Raw genomic sequence first — 17,814 nt, 5'->3', positions numbered from 1 at the left:
GCAAAGTCGGTTAAAGATAGGCCCACTTTGATTAAGTTTTTTTTTTTTTCGTTTATGATAAAAAATATTATTATGTGAATCTTTATTGAGCTTTATATTTTTATTTTATTTTTGGAGTTTTTCATGTATACAGGTTACAACTACGATTGGATATGGATCACCAAAACAAATATAGTGCTCATGGTAGTGCATTGGGAGCCAAGGAAGTCGATGCCACAAGGAAAAATCTTGGATGGGATCACGAGGCATTTCATGTACCAGAGGATGTTAAAAACTAAGACTGTATCGATTCATGTGGATTGGGCTCATTGTGTTCACTATGATTATGTCTACGTAGTGGGCCCAATGCCAAGTATATTGGCAACTTAGAGATTGCTGGAAAAATAAGTGTTTGAATTGTTTGTATGCAAAGTTTGCAGCATACGAGAAGATTTACAAGGAAAATGCCTCATAATTGAAATCTCTTATAAGTGGTGATGCGACACCAAATTTTGATTTCTTGCAGATTTACACACCAGGGTGATGCGACACGAAATTTATCGCAACAATGTCTAAGGAGTATGGGATTACAGTTGAAGCTTTTGCTGAATGTTATTTATGAATTTGGAGATGAAAATAAAGAATGGAAAATGGAAAATGATAGGTTATAATTAGAGAAAAGGTTTGGTTTAGTGTACGAATCTTAGCTACCTTAAAAATTATATTCTGTATCAAGTTTAAAAACATCAAGAACTAGAAGAGTCTGAAAAACTGTATAAACTTAGTTGCAAGAGCAACATCACACTCCTACAACCTACAAACCTTTTGCATCATCATGTACCAAACTTGGTACCTGTCATCAAAAAACGTTACATGTAATGTAAGTAACCAGAAGATAATCATTGTTGGCCACCATTTCTGTTGTTGCTCTCCATTTCTTCAGCATCCTCAAACCTTTGGTCATTTATTTGAAGCTGTGTAATCATCAATATTGCATACTTTGTGTCAGTTGCATAAATTTGTAAAAAAGTGAGAAACATTGTTGCATAAATGTATATGGCTTAAACATTTTTAAAACCATATGATTAAAAGGTTATTCATTCTTATTCGCTCACTTTCTTATAAGCATGTGGTTCCAATTACAAATGGAATCAAGAAAGACCCAGATGAAACAGGAAAATAAAAATCGAAACAACACTTGTCAAGAATTCAGTTAGACATGAAAGCAAAGTTGGATTGGAAAAGTTGTGTTAAAGTTCATACCTCAAGCACATTGCGTGCTAGATCATGATCTCCATTTGGATGACCAATTGTGGTGAAATGAGTTTGTGAAGAATCCCATTCCTGATCAACTCCATCTAAACATCACAGTAAGTTGCATAAATATAATATAAGAGTTGATTACATTAAACGGAATAAAGTAATTAACATATAGCAGAGGTAAAAAGTGTTTATACCTATTATACCCATGGCAGGTCCCAGCTGATCAGCACTGAATATCCAATTATGCTCCTCAGGTTCATCCTCTGAAGAAAGAAGTAAATATCAGTAAAAAGTTCAAAAAGGCTTCAAATGTACATTTAAGCAAGCAAGCAATATACCTTCAACAGGTTCAGGGTTGAGCTCTGCACACTCACAGAACACCTCGAAGAGAGCATCCACTATCAACCAATTTAAGTTAACTTATTAGGATTGTGAGGCAATGTATTGAGATTTAAGATGGAAACTGACTTTGGATATTCTGTATGAATTGAAGTGAGATTTTGGAAGCATACATTGATTAGGGTCTGAAGGCACTAGTCTCATTTCGGTGATCTTTGATAAATCAAATGTCTCGTTAGATTCTGAATCTGAGTTTTCTGATTCATCATCTTCATCACCTGTATCAATCTAAAATAATAATGAATTACAGAGCCTTCATACATATCAAAACAGTTGTAACAGCATAGATAAACTTCATCTCCAAATACTCTTAAACACAACACAATACATTTCAATTAAATACTGAATACTTCAATCTAAACAATATAAGTACAGTTGTGGTAGAGGCGTAGTACCTGTGTATATATGCAGGGAGATGTAAATGCCTCAGGATCCCTAGACACCGCATGAAGAGACACCGACAAGAAATCAACAGCGTAGCCTTTTGTCCTCTCGGTATCGCTCAACCATATCACTTGTCTACAAAATTCGAACGAATCTTAGGTATCAAAATGAAGTTATTTACGTAAACAAATGCAGAATTGTCAGAAGAGTTGGAAATTTACTTGGTAGAGATGTAGAGCGTGCCAGGAGACTCGGGAGGATGGTTGCTGAGAACAATGGAAACGGCCGGCTGGACATGCATAAGCTCCTCGCCGTTGACAGTATCTAGAAGAGGTGCACCGGCGGCGCCGTCGTCCGATCTATCTGTAAAATACCTTAAACCTGCCACCATGATTTCCGCTGTCTAAAACCCTAGCTTACAATTCTGGACTACTGTGTTGTGTATGTTCTCTATAGCTTGAGAAAGTGGGAAGAAAGGATAGTTTATTATTGATTTATTTTTATTTTTATTTTATTTGTAGCCATTGATTATTATATAAACTAGGAAAAGGACCCATGCTCCCCGCATGGGTCGGAAATGCTTTTTGTTGGAGGCTTCGACCTCACCGGGGCAGCCTCTGCAAGGGACTGGAATTAGGGCTACAAATTGTACAAACGGCAGTCGGCTTTAAAAGCAAGGCAACTCCAAAAAATGACAAGTTTTTATTATATTTTATTAATTAACAAAAATTAATATAAAAAAAAAAAATTAACCATCGAAACTGCAGTTTCACATTATGTTATAAATTTTTAGATTTTGATCATTTTCTGAGGACACAAAATCACAGATGGCATAATGCATTTTCATATCTACATATTTGCGAATTGCGATCTCATGCTAGCTTTTTCTTGGTTGATATACACGGTTTGCTTATTAAAGGGTTGTACAAGAGGGTCATGATTTGGTTTCTTTTTTTTTTTTCAAAGTTTCAGACAAAATAACTACAAGTTACTACTATATTTCAGCTGATATTATAAAATACAAACAAAAAAGTAAAACATTGTTAATAGAAAACTAGTCTTATGCTATCAAAGAGAATTTCTAGGACCGAAAATGATGTTGAATTTTTTTTTTTTTTTAGGGTTTAACTATATTGTGATAATGGACCACAAAACCGCATAGGGTCCATGATTTCACAATTCTTTTTATGAGCTTGCAGGCAAGTCCTATTCATCTGCAATTGGTTAAAATTGATAGTTTTTTTTTTTTTTTTTTTTTTTAAATTTTTTTTTAATTTTTGGTTAATTTATGAAAAATGCTTTAGAGAAATGGCTATGTCATTTTCTCATTTAAATATAAAATATATAGAAATATTTTTTTATTGTCCTGTTAGCATATGATATTTTTAGATTGTCCTATTAGCATATGATATGCTTAAGAGAAATGTCTTCTATTTATCTCAATCACTAAAAGGTTAAATATCAAAAATCTCATCCAACTCACGCCACACCAAATCAAGCTTTTCGTGTGTGATGGAAATAAACTAATCAACGGTTCATTACGATCGGGATCTGAATAAATAAAAAACGAAATTTGTTTTTCATTAAGCCTGAAGCCCATGTTATATATATTATCTCAAACAACAAACATGGTACTCCATAATCAAAGCTAAATAGAGGTTATATTTTTGCATTTATGTTTCTTATTCATCAACTTAAAAAAAGTATCTTGACTTTTATACTCTTAATCATGATTTTTTTTTTAATTATAATTAAAATGGAGAGTATAAAAGTTAAATTACCTTTTTTAAATGGGTAACTTCAAAACAAATATCACCTCCGAAAGCTATACCATCTAAATGACCCAAGCAACATTACTTTGGGCGTATAAAGTTTTGAACATTGGACTTTTTTGTGTAATTCCATATCTCAACAATTAGAATCTTATAGTAGGTACTTATCTATTTTTCGTATTGATGAAAATAGTTAGATAACTAAAAATAGTTAGATAAGTAAACTGATACGTTACGTGTTTATCCATTTACCCAAATCTGAATAAAGATGTAAATGTATATATCAACATCTTAATGTATGCACAAAATGTTACATTAAAAATAATCTTTTGACAATGGAAGATGCACCGAAATTCATTTGGGTGTAACTAGTCAATTTATAAGAGTGTTTTGGTCTCCCTTAGAAACTCAAAATCCTTACACGAATTACTTCTAGTTTCGTGTCCATACTTAAAGTTGATATTGGTTGGATTATTCTCAACCTCAAGTGAATTTCGTAACACCCAATATTGTAGGTATGGAAAAGGAAATCAATTGATAGATACCGAATTACCAAGGTTTTACATGAACATTTAAATCAAAACTATTCACAAGCACCCTGTTTAGAAGTAAGGCAAAAAAATGGATAAATGAGTGCACAAATTTCGGGTTATTCCCCAAATACAAATAGTTCATCAAAACTAGCAAGCAGAAAACTCTGAACCAGAGTTTTAAGTAAATTACCACACCAAAATATAAAATCTAAATAAGGCAGAGAAGCACACAGTATTTCATCAGCAACATCTCTAACCTGCATAAAACCCAAACAGGATCATTCTCAAGTTATATTTTAAGCTAATAAGAGACAATCATGAGGGGGTTGCTTCATCTTAAAACACACGCAAAGACCCATTTAAGAAAAAAAAAATTCAAGAAATTTTGATCAGAAACATTTGTTTTTCACACCAAATTGGAGTTATAATGTTCAAGGGAATGCGATTTGATTTGTGAGAAAAAGAATTATCCAAAAGGGCAGATGCTATATCATTGAAATTAGCAAAAAAGGTTGGTGTTCAAAAAATGTAGAGGATTCAAATGAACATGTAATCTGGAATTCCAGGATTTGGATATAACAAGTATGAACCTAGCTTTTGAGACAGGGGATCAACATATAAAATGGGTGAAAATCAACAAAAATAACTGTGTATTGATATATTTTATATATAATAATCAGGTAGGTAACTCACAAAAAAAAACTAATGAAATACGTGGAGACACAAAATTTAAGATGTTTAATGATAAAACGATGGAGAAAATCGCAACTTACAAATCATTTTGCAACCATTCTTGCGATGAAGTCCTCATACTTGATTTTCCCATCGGATCCAACATCAATCTCTCGGATCCACTCATCGAACTCAGCAGGCTCTAGCTTCTCTCCGATGCTGGTGAGTATATGTTTGAGATCCGCGACGACGACGTATCCGGTCCCATCCTTGTCAATAACCTTAAACGCATCACGAAGCTGGCGATCAAAGGGCTCCGGTTTGAGGTGCTTCCCCATTAGGTCGGTAAACCTGTTGAAATCAAAGGGAGATGTGAGTTTTTCCTCGGCGATTATGGACTTGAGCTGCGCTTGCGTAGGATTTCCACCGAGAGAACGCATAAGAATCCCGAGCTCCGATGGGGCGATCTTGCCATCGCCGTCGGTATCGAAGAGGGTAAAGGCCTCTTTCATGGCGGAAACTTGTTCATCGCTCAAATCTTTCCCCATTGTTATCGAATTTTTCTTTGATTTCGTTGAATCGCTCTCTCGTTTTCTGTGTCTGAATTATGTGAATGAATGTCTTGTAGCCGGTGATAGGTTCCAGAAAACATGTGTTCGGGAACAGAATCAATAACGTCCATCAACTGACTGGGCTGACAATTGCGACCCATTGAGATCAACAATGGGCTCATTTGGCCCATTACTTCTAGTCGTACCTTGTTGTTATTGCTTCGGATAATTGATTTAGGGACTCTTTAATACTTGCGGACAAATCAAGATTCTTTTGATTGGATTTGAAGTTGTTTGATTGCATTGTTTGATTACACATTTGATTGATTGTGTTTACTGTGAAAAATGAACATTTTATCCTTTTTGTTATGTATTATGCATAATTTTCTTGATAGTCTTTTTGGTTCACATGACTTTTCAAGTGAGACGATGCTATTTTAGTTTTATTTCAATTTCAAAATTCAAAAAACAGGTAAATGTCAACTTTCACAATAGAAATGCCTGATATTTCTTTCTTTTAGCAATAACCCATGTTAAAACATACACACATAACTGAAAAAGTTAATAAGAAAAGTCATGAAATATAAATGAAACATAAATGATATTACTTTGGCATGCATTATATTAATACCATAAAACAAGGGATATTTGTAGCATTATTTTCTCCATAGAAATAAACTAGTGTTATATCATTCTGGTGGTTAGGTTGAACGATGTAAAAACGATCATTGTACCCCTGACAATATTTATTTTATGAGAACCTAATTTCAATCCAATTTAATATTAAATGTGGGATAGTCTTAGGTCCCGTTTGATAGTTTCTGTCTGGGAAAGTGTTGTCCGGTAAAATGCTGTCTGCGAAAGTTTTCTGACTGGTAAAGAAACCATGTTGTTTGATTGTACATCTGATTCACTGTGCTGAATGATGAAAAAAAATAATAATTCAATAAAAAATAAATTTTAAAAAAGTTATTTAAAAAAATTAATAATCCAATAAAGAAAGAAAGAGGCGGGGTTTGGTATATAATTGTCTTTCCAGCCCATTCAGCCAGAAAGATATGATTTTGAGGCTTTCTGAGAAAAACATATCTTACCGGGAAAGACCCCTTTTTTTTGTGCAAATCAAACAGTCTTTCCGGTCCATTCAGCCAGAAAGATCTGTTTGGACCTGGAAAGATGCGTATCAAACGGGGCCTTAATATGAATTCATAAAAACAAACATAAAACACAAAACCGAATACAATATCCAAAAAATGTCATGAAACACATTAGAACTAAGTTAAAGACAATAAAAATACAATAGATTAATGATTTGATTCTACTTCCATTTATAGCATCAACTAAATATAATTATAATACTAAAAGGTAATTAAATTACTATTATAAGTTAAAAATGACTAATACTTTGCTTTTATTGGCTAAAAAGATAAATATGTTGCTATTACTAGTTAAAAAATAAGTGTATATTTTGTATTATTGGTTAAAAAATAAGTTTGTCGACTATATCGTTCAAATGAGTAAAGTATCTTCATATTTCCTAAGATTTAGTGAATTTGACATCATTCATGCTTTTTCTTCCATTTCCAAAATGTCATCAAAATTTTCATCTAATTTTTGTAAGGGAGCTGATTTTTCCACATGGTATTTTAATTCATCCACTGGAAAACTAAAAGGTGGACATTTTTACCCTTCACTCTATATTTTAATTTTTGATTTTGGAGAGATAGAAACGTGATCTATTGTATTTTTAACTTTTGATATTAAAGAGATAAAAACAATTTGTTTCCAAACTACGAACAAAACGAACGACGTCCGGCTTCTTCCTTGTTCTGTGTTGCTGCTCTGCTGCATCTTCCTCTCGGCTCAAAAGGTATGTTAACTTGAATCATTCCTAGAATCCGTTAAAACCATGTGCTTCATCATCATTGATTACATAGAATAAAAAATAATAAAGAAACGATTTTTTTAACCCTAAACTACTCATGATTATAAGATCCTTCATCTTTTAAACAAGAGAGATAAATTAGTGTGTGTTTGTTATTGAGTTTAATTTCTCAAAGAAACTTTATTTCTTCCATTAATTTGAGTATCGATCCATATATATATATATATATATATATATATATATATATATATATATATATATATATATATATATATATATATATAAAGAAAGCTTCATCATCTATTTGCATGCCTTCTAATGTTCTTTCATGTCACAATGTGCTACTAAACTATTGATTTGTTTTATGTTTTTTTTTTATTGTGGGTGTTTGGTTTCTAGTTTAAGCTTTTAATGCAGTTTGGACATTTAAATTGTGTTGATCGCAATATTGTGTCACTTAAGCTTATTTTTGATGATTTTTTTATAATCAAATGATGGCTGAATTTTTCTTCCCAGAGACTTCATTATATGTTTTCTCTTTATTTGCTCTTTGTAGTTAAGTCAAAACAACTTTCTGTCTTCTTTCTTCTTTCCTAACTGATGAGTAAAATATAAAAGCAAAAGTACTCTTTTGACTTCACAACCTAGGTAATTGTTAGTATTATATACATTTTATGTTTTATCTATATTTATTAGAATAGTTGTTGATATTTTACATTTGGTAATTGTAAATTGTCAACTTATTTATATCTTCAAGCATAGATAGCTTAGTTGATGTTTTATTTTCGATTTTTGAATGTAATGTCTGATTATGTTAAAAATGAATGTTAACAGTTAGGAATGGATTCATCAAGTCCTACAATACAAAATGAAGAACTTTATTTAGCTAACTCCAAATTTGATTCATATGATGAACTACTAAAGAGTGTAAGAGATTTTTATTACGTTAAAGGATACGGAATATCTATTCGAGATTCAAGTAAAGAAAAATATGTCACTTTGCAATGTGATAGAGGTGGTTGTTATCGAGATAGATTGAGTATTGGAGATAAAAGGAAGAAGAATACCAGATCTCGCTTGATTAATTGCCCTTTTCAGATTGTAGGTAAAAAGGAATATGATGGCGGTTGGATACTTAAGGCAAAAAACTTGTCTCACAACCATGAACCATCTACTGATATCTCTGGGCATCCATCATTTCGTCGATTATCACCAAATGACGTACAAAGTGTCAAAAACATGACGCTTTCTGGCATACCCCCAAGGCAAATTCTTTCTTCTTTACGTCAAGGAAACCCGAACCTTCCGGCTGTCTCTCGAACTATATACAATCTGAAGGCAAAAATTCGCAAGGAAAACTTGGGAAATCGATCAACGGTTAGTGCTTTATTTGAAGAGTTTGAAAAAGAGGGTTTTATCTATGATATTTTACATAACTCAATAGGGCATATAACCCATTTGTTCATTGCACATCCTTTGTCGATTAAATTGGCAAAAGCTTTCTCTAATATATTTATAATGGATTGCACATACAAAACCAACAAATATAACATGCCTCTCCTTGATATCATTGGGGTTTCATGTTTTAATACATCTTTTTATTCTGGGTTTGTATTTCTGGAGAGAGAGGATGAAGATAGTTACATTTGGGCATTAAGTGTGTTTAAGAAGACTCTTGAAAACCGTGAACCGTCTGTGATTATGTCTAATAGAGAGTTGGCACTAATGAATGCCATAAATATGGTATTCCCAAACACGACAAACCTTTTATGTATTTGGCATATTGAAAAGAATGTGTTGGCAAATTGCAAGAAGCATTTTCCACATACAGAAGAGTTTGATATATTTATGTCAAGTTGGAATAATGTAGCATATTCAACAAGTAAAACTATTTTTGAGCATAATTGGGGTGAGTTTGAGTTGTTTTATCAGACGAAAAAAGTTGCAATCGAGTACATCAAAAAAACATGGTTGTCTTGGAAGGAAAAGTTTGTTAGTGCTTGGACAGAAAATTATTTGCATTTTGGTAATCGGTCATCATCAAGGGCTGAAGGTGCTCATGCGAAACTGAAACAATATCTACAAGTATCTACAGGTGGCTTTCAAGATGTTACCAAAAAGATTTGTCTTACAATCAAACATGAGTTCAATGAGATTAAAGTGAAACTCGCAAGTGAGAGAATCCAAATTCTTCATAATTGTGATGCACCTGTTTTTAGAGAACTTTTGTGTCATATATCTCATTTTGCATTAAAGGAGATACATATGCAATATGAAAAAAATAAAAAAGGGTAATATTTACAATGCTTATAGTTTTACATTGTTGCACAACATTAAGTTTTACATTAACCTTTAATATATTTTTGGTTTTTAGGTACAATGACTCCTTGCACCAGTCATTTTATGGCAACCATGGGTCTTCCTTGTGCTCACAAGATAAAACATTTAGAAGGAATGAAACTTTCATTAGATCTTATTCATCCACATTGGAGGATTGATACGATATGTTTGAATTCAGAAGATGATTTACACAATGATGGAGCCAAGGAATTTGATGAGTTGCTTAGTGAGTTGTCTTCAAGATATCAAATATGGCCTCAAAGTAAGAAAGAACTTGCTAATTCTATGATTACTCAACTTCTAACTGAATCTGATATATTATTTGAGCCTTTGATTCGCCGACCAAAGGGTAGACCTCCAAAATCAAAAAATAAAAGAGGAATAAATTCTACCGCACGAGACCCTTCAAGATTTGAGTTTGTAGAATCATCACAAGCACAAAAAGATTCAAGTTCTACCCATGTCGTGCAAATGATCAATGAAGTGTATGATAATGTTGGTCATGTAAGTCATGAAAACGACTTACTTGATCTAAATTCATATCCCACTTTTTCAAGTGATGATATGCCATATGAATAGTTTGATTATTTGATATGCATTAGGTGTGTTTTTTTTTGGACAACATTTTATTGTTATTTGATTTGTATTGGGTTGAAGTTGTATTTTTTGTTATATAGTTTACTATATAATAGTTTTATCTTTATAACATCTATTAATAAAAAAAATGCATGCGTTAACCTTCACTGTAAGTATAAATAGGAGTGTACCCAAACAACTTTTAGTTCCAAAACTTCTCTTATTCCATTAAACAATATTAATAGTTAACTGAATTATTGACGTTGTAGAATCATTAAACTACTCTTATTCCAATAAACAATATTAAGACTTAATTGATTTATTGATATTGTAGAATATTTTTATTTTTAAACCTTGTCGGTGTATAACAACAAAGTGAGTTTAATATTTACTAAAATCCAATTCACCACAGTTGGTGTAAAAAATAAATAAAAGCAAAATAAAATGTAATATATTATATTGGTTAAATATTTTCAAGAAAGATATATAACTGTGAGGCAAGATAACTTTTTAAATTGTTGGAAAATATATTTGGCATTGATCACGTAAAAAAGGGATGTAAAGTTTGGAAAGATCTTTCTTTGTTTTCATTACTCTAAATTAAAATTATATTATATTGATTAAGGGTAAAATAGTCCATTCATTAATTATTCCTTGGAAATATTAAAAGTCTTCCTTGGAAATATCACCTCCCTTTTTGTAAACATCATTTATCCATAGAGTGTAATAGGAGAAAATCAATGGCAAACTTAAAAATAAATAAGAACAAACTTTACATTTTATCTAATTTTTTAAAGTATTAGCTTGTTTTATAAACGATATAAAATATTTATTATAAATTATTATAAATAAAGTTTTATTAACTGCGCAAATTGATTGTTGTGTAACTTTTCTTTAGCTATTGTTACACCAAAACTAATTATCTATGACACCAAGTTTCAGGTATAATTGCTCTTGTTGTTTTGGCGTTTAAGATCTAAAAATATGATAGTTTTGGTGGTCACGACTGATGGGTTTTGGCCATAAGAACATCTTATGTTCTCAAACAAACCCTAATGCTTGGATCTACGTTTCTCTATTGTACATGCAATTCATCCAAGACTATAAACCCTAGATCTAGTATATGATAATCAATACAACATATGAATTACGGTTTAGATCATACCTTGATTGTTATGTAGTAATAACAATCTCAAATCCTCCTTGTAATGACTTTAGAAAGCTTAGAGTCACAAATGTCACTCCTTTAATGGTTCACAAACACCAAAAGCAAGGGGATGAAGAGGAGAAGAGAAGGAGGCTGCCCAAAACGTGTGAAAACCCTAGAGAACAAGTTCACCACGTTTTTGGGGCTTAAGGGTCATTTATATACATGTAGGCTATTAGGGTTTTGAACTAGGAAACCCTAAACTGACTGCTTAAGCCCTAAGCAGCCCATGGACCCTTCTTTAATAAGTCTTGGACGATTTCTAATGGGTTTCCCCATAGAATTTGTCCAACCTTATATTATAAGGTAATCCATAGCCCAATTGCAATTATCTTATAATTACAATTCCAGTCCCTTAAGTTTAATTAATCTCTTTTAACAACAAAATTAATTATCAATTAATTCTTGACTAATACTAATTAAACAATATGATTTCTCCTTTAATATATTATTCTCATAATATATTAATAAATCATAATTAATCCTTTCTCTCCATAATTCATCCTATCAAGTTGCTTTGGTGAAGGCAACCCAAAAGGACCATGCACCATCGGGTCAAGTACATATCAAAATAGTTATGGACTTAGACACTAATCCAACAGTCTCCCACTTGGATAAGTCTAAATAACTATTCTGCGTATGACTTCAGATCATGATCTACAATCGTAGCTTTCTAAAGCTGCTGTCAACTCTGATCTTATCAGATACGTGTGTCCTTTAGATAAGGGATCATATATTCCTCCATTCTAGATATCGTATAGATATGAGACATGAACCTAATCATTCTTTCTATACTATTTCCCGACTTTCGATTTATGACGACTGATAACAGACTACAATTTGAACACATCAAATTAGTCCCGGCTTGGCCAAGCGCTTAGGTGCCATCACTAAATCATCGAGAGACCCAAAGATATCGCGTTTATCTACTTTGGATAAAAGGAATGGATAAACTTTGACTCAATGCTCGCTTGCACTCACTTACCGAATTACACACAACAATATGTTTTATAACACCAAGTTACTGGTGCGTTTACATATTATCAATGTGCAACCGACTCGCAAGATACAACTCACACATCTCGATTTCAAGAATATAAGATGTTATCGTCTCACCAATCATTCGTGATACAATTCATGAAGTGATCCAAGTGAGCGTGGGTTTAATCCAATGCTCAAATCATATTCATAAGCACTCATGAACGTTGCAGCAAACATTTGTTTATGTCCAACACTCTTTAGACAATCCACACACCAATTCATGACAGTCTTCATTCATATTTACTTCTAACATATGAACGACTGTGGTCCGTTCGAATAATTTGACTGTTATGAACCAATTAAATTATTCAGGAAGCCAAAACATGCAAAGTAAAACACAAGAATAATACTAATCCCATATGGCCTCAAACCTTTAAGTATAATAAAACACCTTTTATTTATCACCATATCGATTACTCATTATTTTTTGTTTCGGGTAATCAACTTCTTACTTGAATTATAACTACACTTGTCCCATGCTCTTAGCATGCACACAATGTTAACCTATGGTCCTTACTTTGTGAAAATGAACACATTTCCAATCATACTCATTTCACAACTCCCAATCCTTATCATAAGTATAAGAATATCAAATTTCTTGCCACTTATAGAATATGTTAGATTCTAACATTTTATGCAATGATTCTTTTGTAATGTCACTGCACTAAGGTCACAATGACTATTGCCAATGAATTACAAAGCTCTCTATCGGAAATTGTTACAAGACAATTCCATAGATGTGATGTCTCTCACTCAAAGTACATTCCTTTGAACATCCTTCTTGCATAAAAGTTTCTAATCTAGACATAGATTCTTAATATCCAACTCCTAATTTGGAAACCTTTTCCGTACTTACCATATGACAACTCATTCTTAATAGAATCTTATCTATTCATAATAATGTCGATATGCTCTATCCAATATCATACTTCCAACTACTCACAAGCGACCAATAGTTGTTCCAACTTCTAGAATATAATTTCTCACTTATTTTTCCAGTTGGACTTTGCTACCTTTTGGTGTTGACATCGTTGACGGTTGGGCTACCATAAAGAAGTTCCTGATGGATCACTGGTAGTACCCAACATAAATTCTTTTGTTGTTAAAATTCCAGCGTTCATTTCTTGGGAAGAAGTCTTCACTTAAACTTCCACATTTGATCAAATCCTTCATATTTGTAACGACCCAATTTTCATGACCAAGAAAATTTCGTTTTAAAGACATTACCTTTAGAAAATATAAAAAAAAAAACTAAAACATCGTCTGATCGAATTATCACACAAGTGAACCATGTCTAAAAGCCAATTCATACATTCAATCAAATATCAGAGTACAAATCCCAGTGAAGCTCGTAAATGCGGAAACCGGAGAGTGTGTGTGTGTGACGTGCCGCTACCGCGCCGGCTCCTTTCCCCTAGCAGAGGAGGTACCTGAAACCAAAACTGAAAACTGTAAGCACAAAGCTTAGTGAGTCATACCATGCAACATATAACAACCATTGTTTAGCTAGGAGTTACGGGCCTTGCCCACACTCGGGAAGATACGGGCCCTGCCCACACTTCGCTAGCCGGGAGATACGGGCCTCGCCCACACTTGTGAAGATACGAGCCCTGCCCACACTTCGCTACCTGGGAGATACGGGCCTAGCCCACACTCCAACCTCGGAGAGATACGGGCCCTGCCCACACTCAACCGCTAACTCATAACATACAAGTATCACGCAGACAACAAGTATTAGCAATTCTATCATATTAACACATATATCATACTTGTCTAAACCCAGAGATACGGGCTCGGCCCACACTCTAGTACTAACATCTCGTCTACACGGGTCGGCCTTGGTGCCTTGGACCCGTTCCTACTGGAAAGGAAACTCACCTCGAAATAGTTGCTGGTCTGTGTGGGAATTGATCACCTACTACTGCTACTGCTGCTCCGGAAACCCTTCGGCTGCAATTCCCACAATAAACTCAATCAAACACTGTTCACTGACCTTTGGGTAAAATGACCATTTTACCCCTAACCTTGCCCTAAGTCAAAGTCAGAGTCAATTTTTCAGTTGACCTCGACTCGCCGAGTTGGCTTTCCAACTCGCCGAGTCCCTACGCAAACGACTGTCCTGAATCCTGATCCTACTCGTCGAGTTAGGCGACGACTCGACGGGTTCACCTTCTTAACTAATATTCAAGTCCTTCATCCTACTCGCCGAGTTGTATGAACAACTCGCCGAGTTCATCTTCATCCGAAGAACACTTATGCGAAGACTCGCCGAGTTGTATGAACAACTCGTCGAGTCTGTTCTTGATCTAAGGAGATTGCCTTGAACTCGCCGAGTCAGGGCATTGACTCGCCGAGTACCTCCATAGATGAGTTAAGCTTCCGACTCACTGAGTCACACCCCGTGACTCACTGCTCACTCGATACTACGAAAAAGGGGACAAACTCGGAGACTCGCGAATAGACTCGCCGAGTCGTTGCCATGCACCTACTGAATACATGGATTTGCTCGATTCCAGTCCATGCCATTCATAGATCTGGACTTCTAGGACACGAATCACACGTAAAGTTTCCAACTTTACGTGTGGATATTCACCAATATGGATTTTAGGGCTCAAAATGTCTCAAAAGGGTAGATCTAGGGCTAATAAGCAACATGGGGCCAAAAAGCTAACAGATCTGAGCCCCTGGAGCTCAATCTTGCCTAGATCCAAAGGCCAAACGCCTTATTACAACATACAAGTATCATACAAGCTTGGGGATTTGATCAAGAAGGACCCAATGAAGTTTTAAGCATAGAATCAAGGGGAAAACGGGTTATACCTCAAAGGAACTACTGGAAGAACACAAATAACGCTTGGATGGCTTCCCTTCTTCTGGATCTACTTCCTTCCTCTTTCAAAGCCTTCAAAAACACACACACTAACCTCAAACTCTCAAAGAATAGCTTAGAACGAGAGATACAAGGCTTTAAGGGTCGATGGGGGCTGGCTTGGGGCTGATAAGTCCTTTAAATAGGGTGCAAACCCCTGAAACTTAGGGTTTCATCCAACAGCTGTGACTCGCCGAGTCCAGGATATGGACTCGCCGAGTCACCAACTTAAACGTGTCCCGGGTCCCGCATCCACTCGGCGAGTCGGACCTATGACTCGTCGAGTCCAAGGCTAAAAGAAAGGAAATACTCAAATAACATTTACGTACCAGGAACCGGGTGCTACAATATTTGATTAACTCCTTCACATTTTATCAAATTCTTCACATTTGATAATATCCTTCACATTTGATAATACCCTTGACATTTGATTAAGTCCTCCACATTTGATCTTTAGGGTGAGACAACAACTTTAGGTTATTCTCCGACTTGTCATCATAAGTGACCATGTCCTTCTCGTGGGGTACGCTTCGTCATACCGTTTTCTTGTAGTAAAGATCTAGACACAATGGGGAGACATTTGATTTAAACCTAAGATAATGTCCAAGCTTCCGCTCGGAATTGGTATAACGTCTATACATAAAGATCGATTCATTCATGGTTACAGCTAAAGGGGTCGTATAAAGACTTGACGTGACACAAAAAAAAACCATGTCATATAGACACAAATATTGGACTTTAGGTGACATACGAACGAGATTTATGTGACAAAAATGATTTGATAGGTGTTAGGATGAAATTTATTAACATTTCACGAGTATATTTCTGACAGCTCACTAGTTGTCTCTACTCTACAGGTTTCCTTCAATCTATCGGATTCGTTACTTAGAAGATTCAACTTTAAGGTTCACAAATATTTCTCCACGCACCTAAACACAAATACTCCAACATACGATCCGTCAGTGAGTAACGTACTAGTTACTACCGATAGTTTCTAGATTTCATTCCTTGTTCCGATCATGATTGCTCTGAATCAAGTTTTCACCTCCTAGTTCTTCAGCCTTGGGCAGTTTCTCTCAAGATGCCCATTTTCACCATTTTCATAACAAGCTTTTCTTCCACCAATGCTTGTTCTAATCTCTGCATTTAATCTCTTGGTAGCACACTCCTATGAGCATCACTCGTGGTCCTTCTCAAGTCGTGGCATAAGCAGAGTCGATGCCCACAATTTACACATAATAGGTATACTCGGTAAAATTTGTGTCCTTAAAATTGTAGGTGGAAACTTAACACAATAACCTTCCATACGAGAGCTGACATGAAATACTAATTCCATCTTTTTCGCTCCAGAGAGTCATTCCTACAATCCATTCAACGTCGTATAAGGATCTAGGTTGACGTCACTATTACTTCCACGTTTGTTGCTTTCAAAATCTACCTTGTTCAAAGTCGTTGTTCCTATTGACTTGTAAGTCACCAAAGTGTTAACTACTAGTTGTTCGATCGTTAATTCGATCGTAGTTGTGTTGAGCGATTTTGTTGGTGTCGAACGATCACTCGTTGACTTCTTGTGAGACATCGCTTTGTCTCGTTATAATTTGTTCAAGGAGAAATAAGTCGTGTGAAAATATCGCTATGAACATAAGCGATAAAGTTTCAATTGTGACAAACATGCAGAATCCACGTGGGTTTGCCCGAGATTAACTCTATTACGAGTATTAGATATAGCAAACTTTTATAGTACTACCATGGATGAAATTTTACACTTGGAACGAGGGAAAAGAAACCACCAAGTATTGGAACAAGTTTTGCAAATTTATGAAGAAAATGTTATAGAGAAAGTTGACTACAACTTGACGTCTTGACTATATCTCGAGTTCTAAAATTCTGATTTATTTAAATCGAGATATTTTGGAAACTAGTCAAGATTCCTAACAACTTTCATGATTCACGTTTTTAATATCCTCCTTCAAAAAGGCTAACAAAACACGAACGATAGGTGTAGACATCCTTCTTTTGAACTTAGATGGTTCAATTAAGTCGGACTCACAACAAAACAAAACAGACTAAGTAAATACTTAAGCTGAATTCGAAACAATTCGCAAAGGTGCGTATATTTTGTAAGGTATTCCTATGAGGTCTAACAGATGCATTCATAGAATATCATAGCCGAGTACTTAGTATTCCGAGATAAACTTTAGACATGATTTATGTTTCTGATACTTACAGTGTCATGAGAATTTGTAATAAATATTCGCTAAGTATTCGTCAATGTTCACTAAAAATTTCAAGAATTTTTAAGCGTTTTTGAACTGTGATTTTTCCTTAAATATTCTGGATTCC

At 34.4% G+C, this 17,814-nt stretch overlaps 2 protein-coding genes across 2 annotated transcripts; both read right to left on the bottom strand.

Moving 5' to 3' along the window:
• Positions 1-630: 630 nt before the first annotated feature.
• LOC111904035 (chloride conductance regulatory protein ICln) lies at positions 631-2,497 on the bottom strand. The gene is made up of 7 exons (XM_023899815.3): positions 2,247-2,497; positions 2,037-2,160; positions 1,755-1,869; positions 1,581-1,640; positions 1,437-1,505; positions 1,243-1,337; positions 631-953 (listed from the first exon to the last, which is right to left on the bottom strand). The coding sequence occupies exons 1-7, from the start codon at positions 2,414-2,416 to the stop codon at positions 879-881; spliced, it is 708 nt and encodes a 235-aa protein (XP_023755583.1). The 5' UTR covers positions 2,417-2,497; the 3' UTR covers positions 631-878.
• A 1,809-nt stretch (positions 2,498-4,306) lies between these two features.
• Positions 4,307-5,632, bottom strand: LOC111904034 (probable calcium-binding protein CML13). Its single transcript, XM_023899814.3, has 2 exons — positions 5,104-5,632; positions 4,307-4,587 (listed from the first exon to the last, which is right to left on the bottom strand). Exon 1 carries the CDS (start codon positions 5,548-5,550, stop codon positions 5,107-5,109), a length of 444 nt encoding a protein of 147 aa, XP_023755582.1. The 5' UTR covers positions 5,551-5,632; the 3' UTR covers positions 4,307-4,587; positions 5,104-5,106.
• Positions 5,633-17,814: the final 12,182 nt, after the last annotated feature.

Source organism: Lactuca sativa, chromosome 8, assembly GCF_002870075.4.
Source record: "Lactuca sativa cultivar Salinas chromosome 8, Lsat_Salinas_v11, whole genome shotgun sequence".
In the NCBI taxonomy this organism is placed as follows: Eukaryota; Viridiplantae; Streptophyta; class Magnoliopsida; order Asterales; family Asteraceae; genus Lactuca; species Lactuca sativa.
Note: the sequence above shows the minus strand (reverse complement) of the source record. Positions and strands in the feature narration are given on the sequence as shown.

Excerpts from the sequence above, each read along its gene's own strand:
- LOC111904035 (XM_023899815.3), bottom strand. The coding sequence starts at position 2,416 with ATGGTGGCAGGTTTAAGGTATTTTACAGATAGATCGGACGACGGCGCC. Across the intron at positions 2,161-2,246 it reads ACGCTCTACATCTCTACCAA|ACAAGTGATATGGTTGAGCG; the intron begins GTAAATTTCCAA and ends CGAATTTTGTAG. Across the intron at positions 954-1,242 it reads TAGCACGCAATGTGCTTGAG|CTTCAAATAAATGACCAAAG; the intron begins GTATGAACTTTA and ends ATGATTACACAG.
- LOC111904034 (XM_023899814.3), bottom strand. The coding sequence starts at position 5,550 with ATGGGGAAAGATTTGAGCGATGAACAAGTTTCCGCCATGAAAGAGGCC.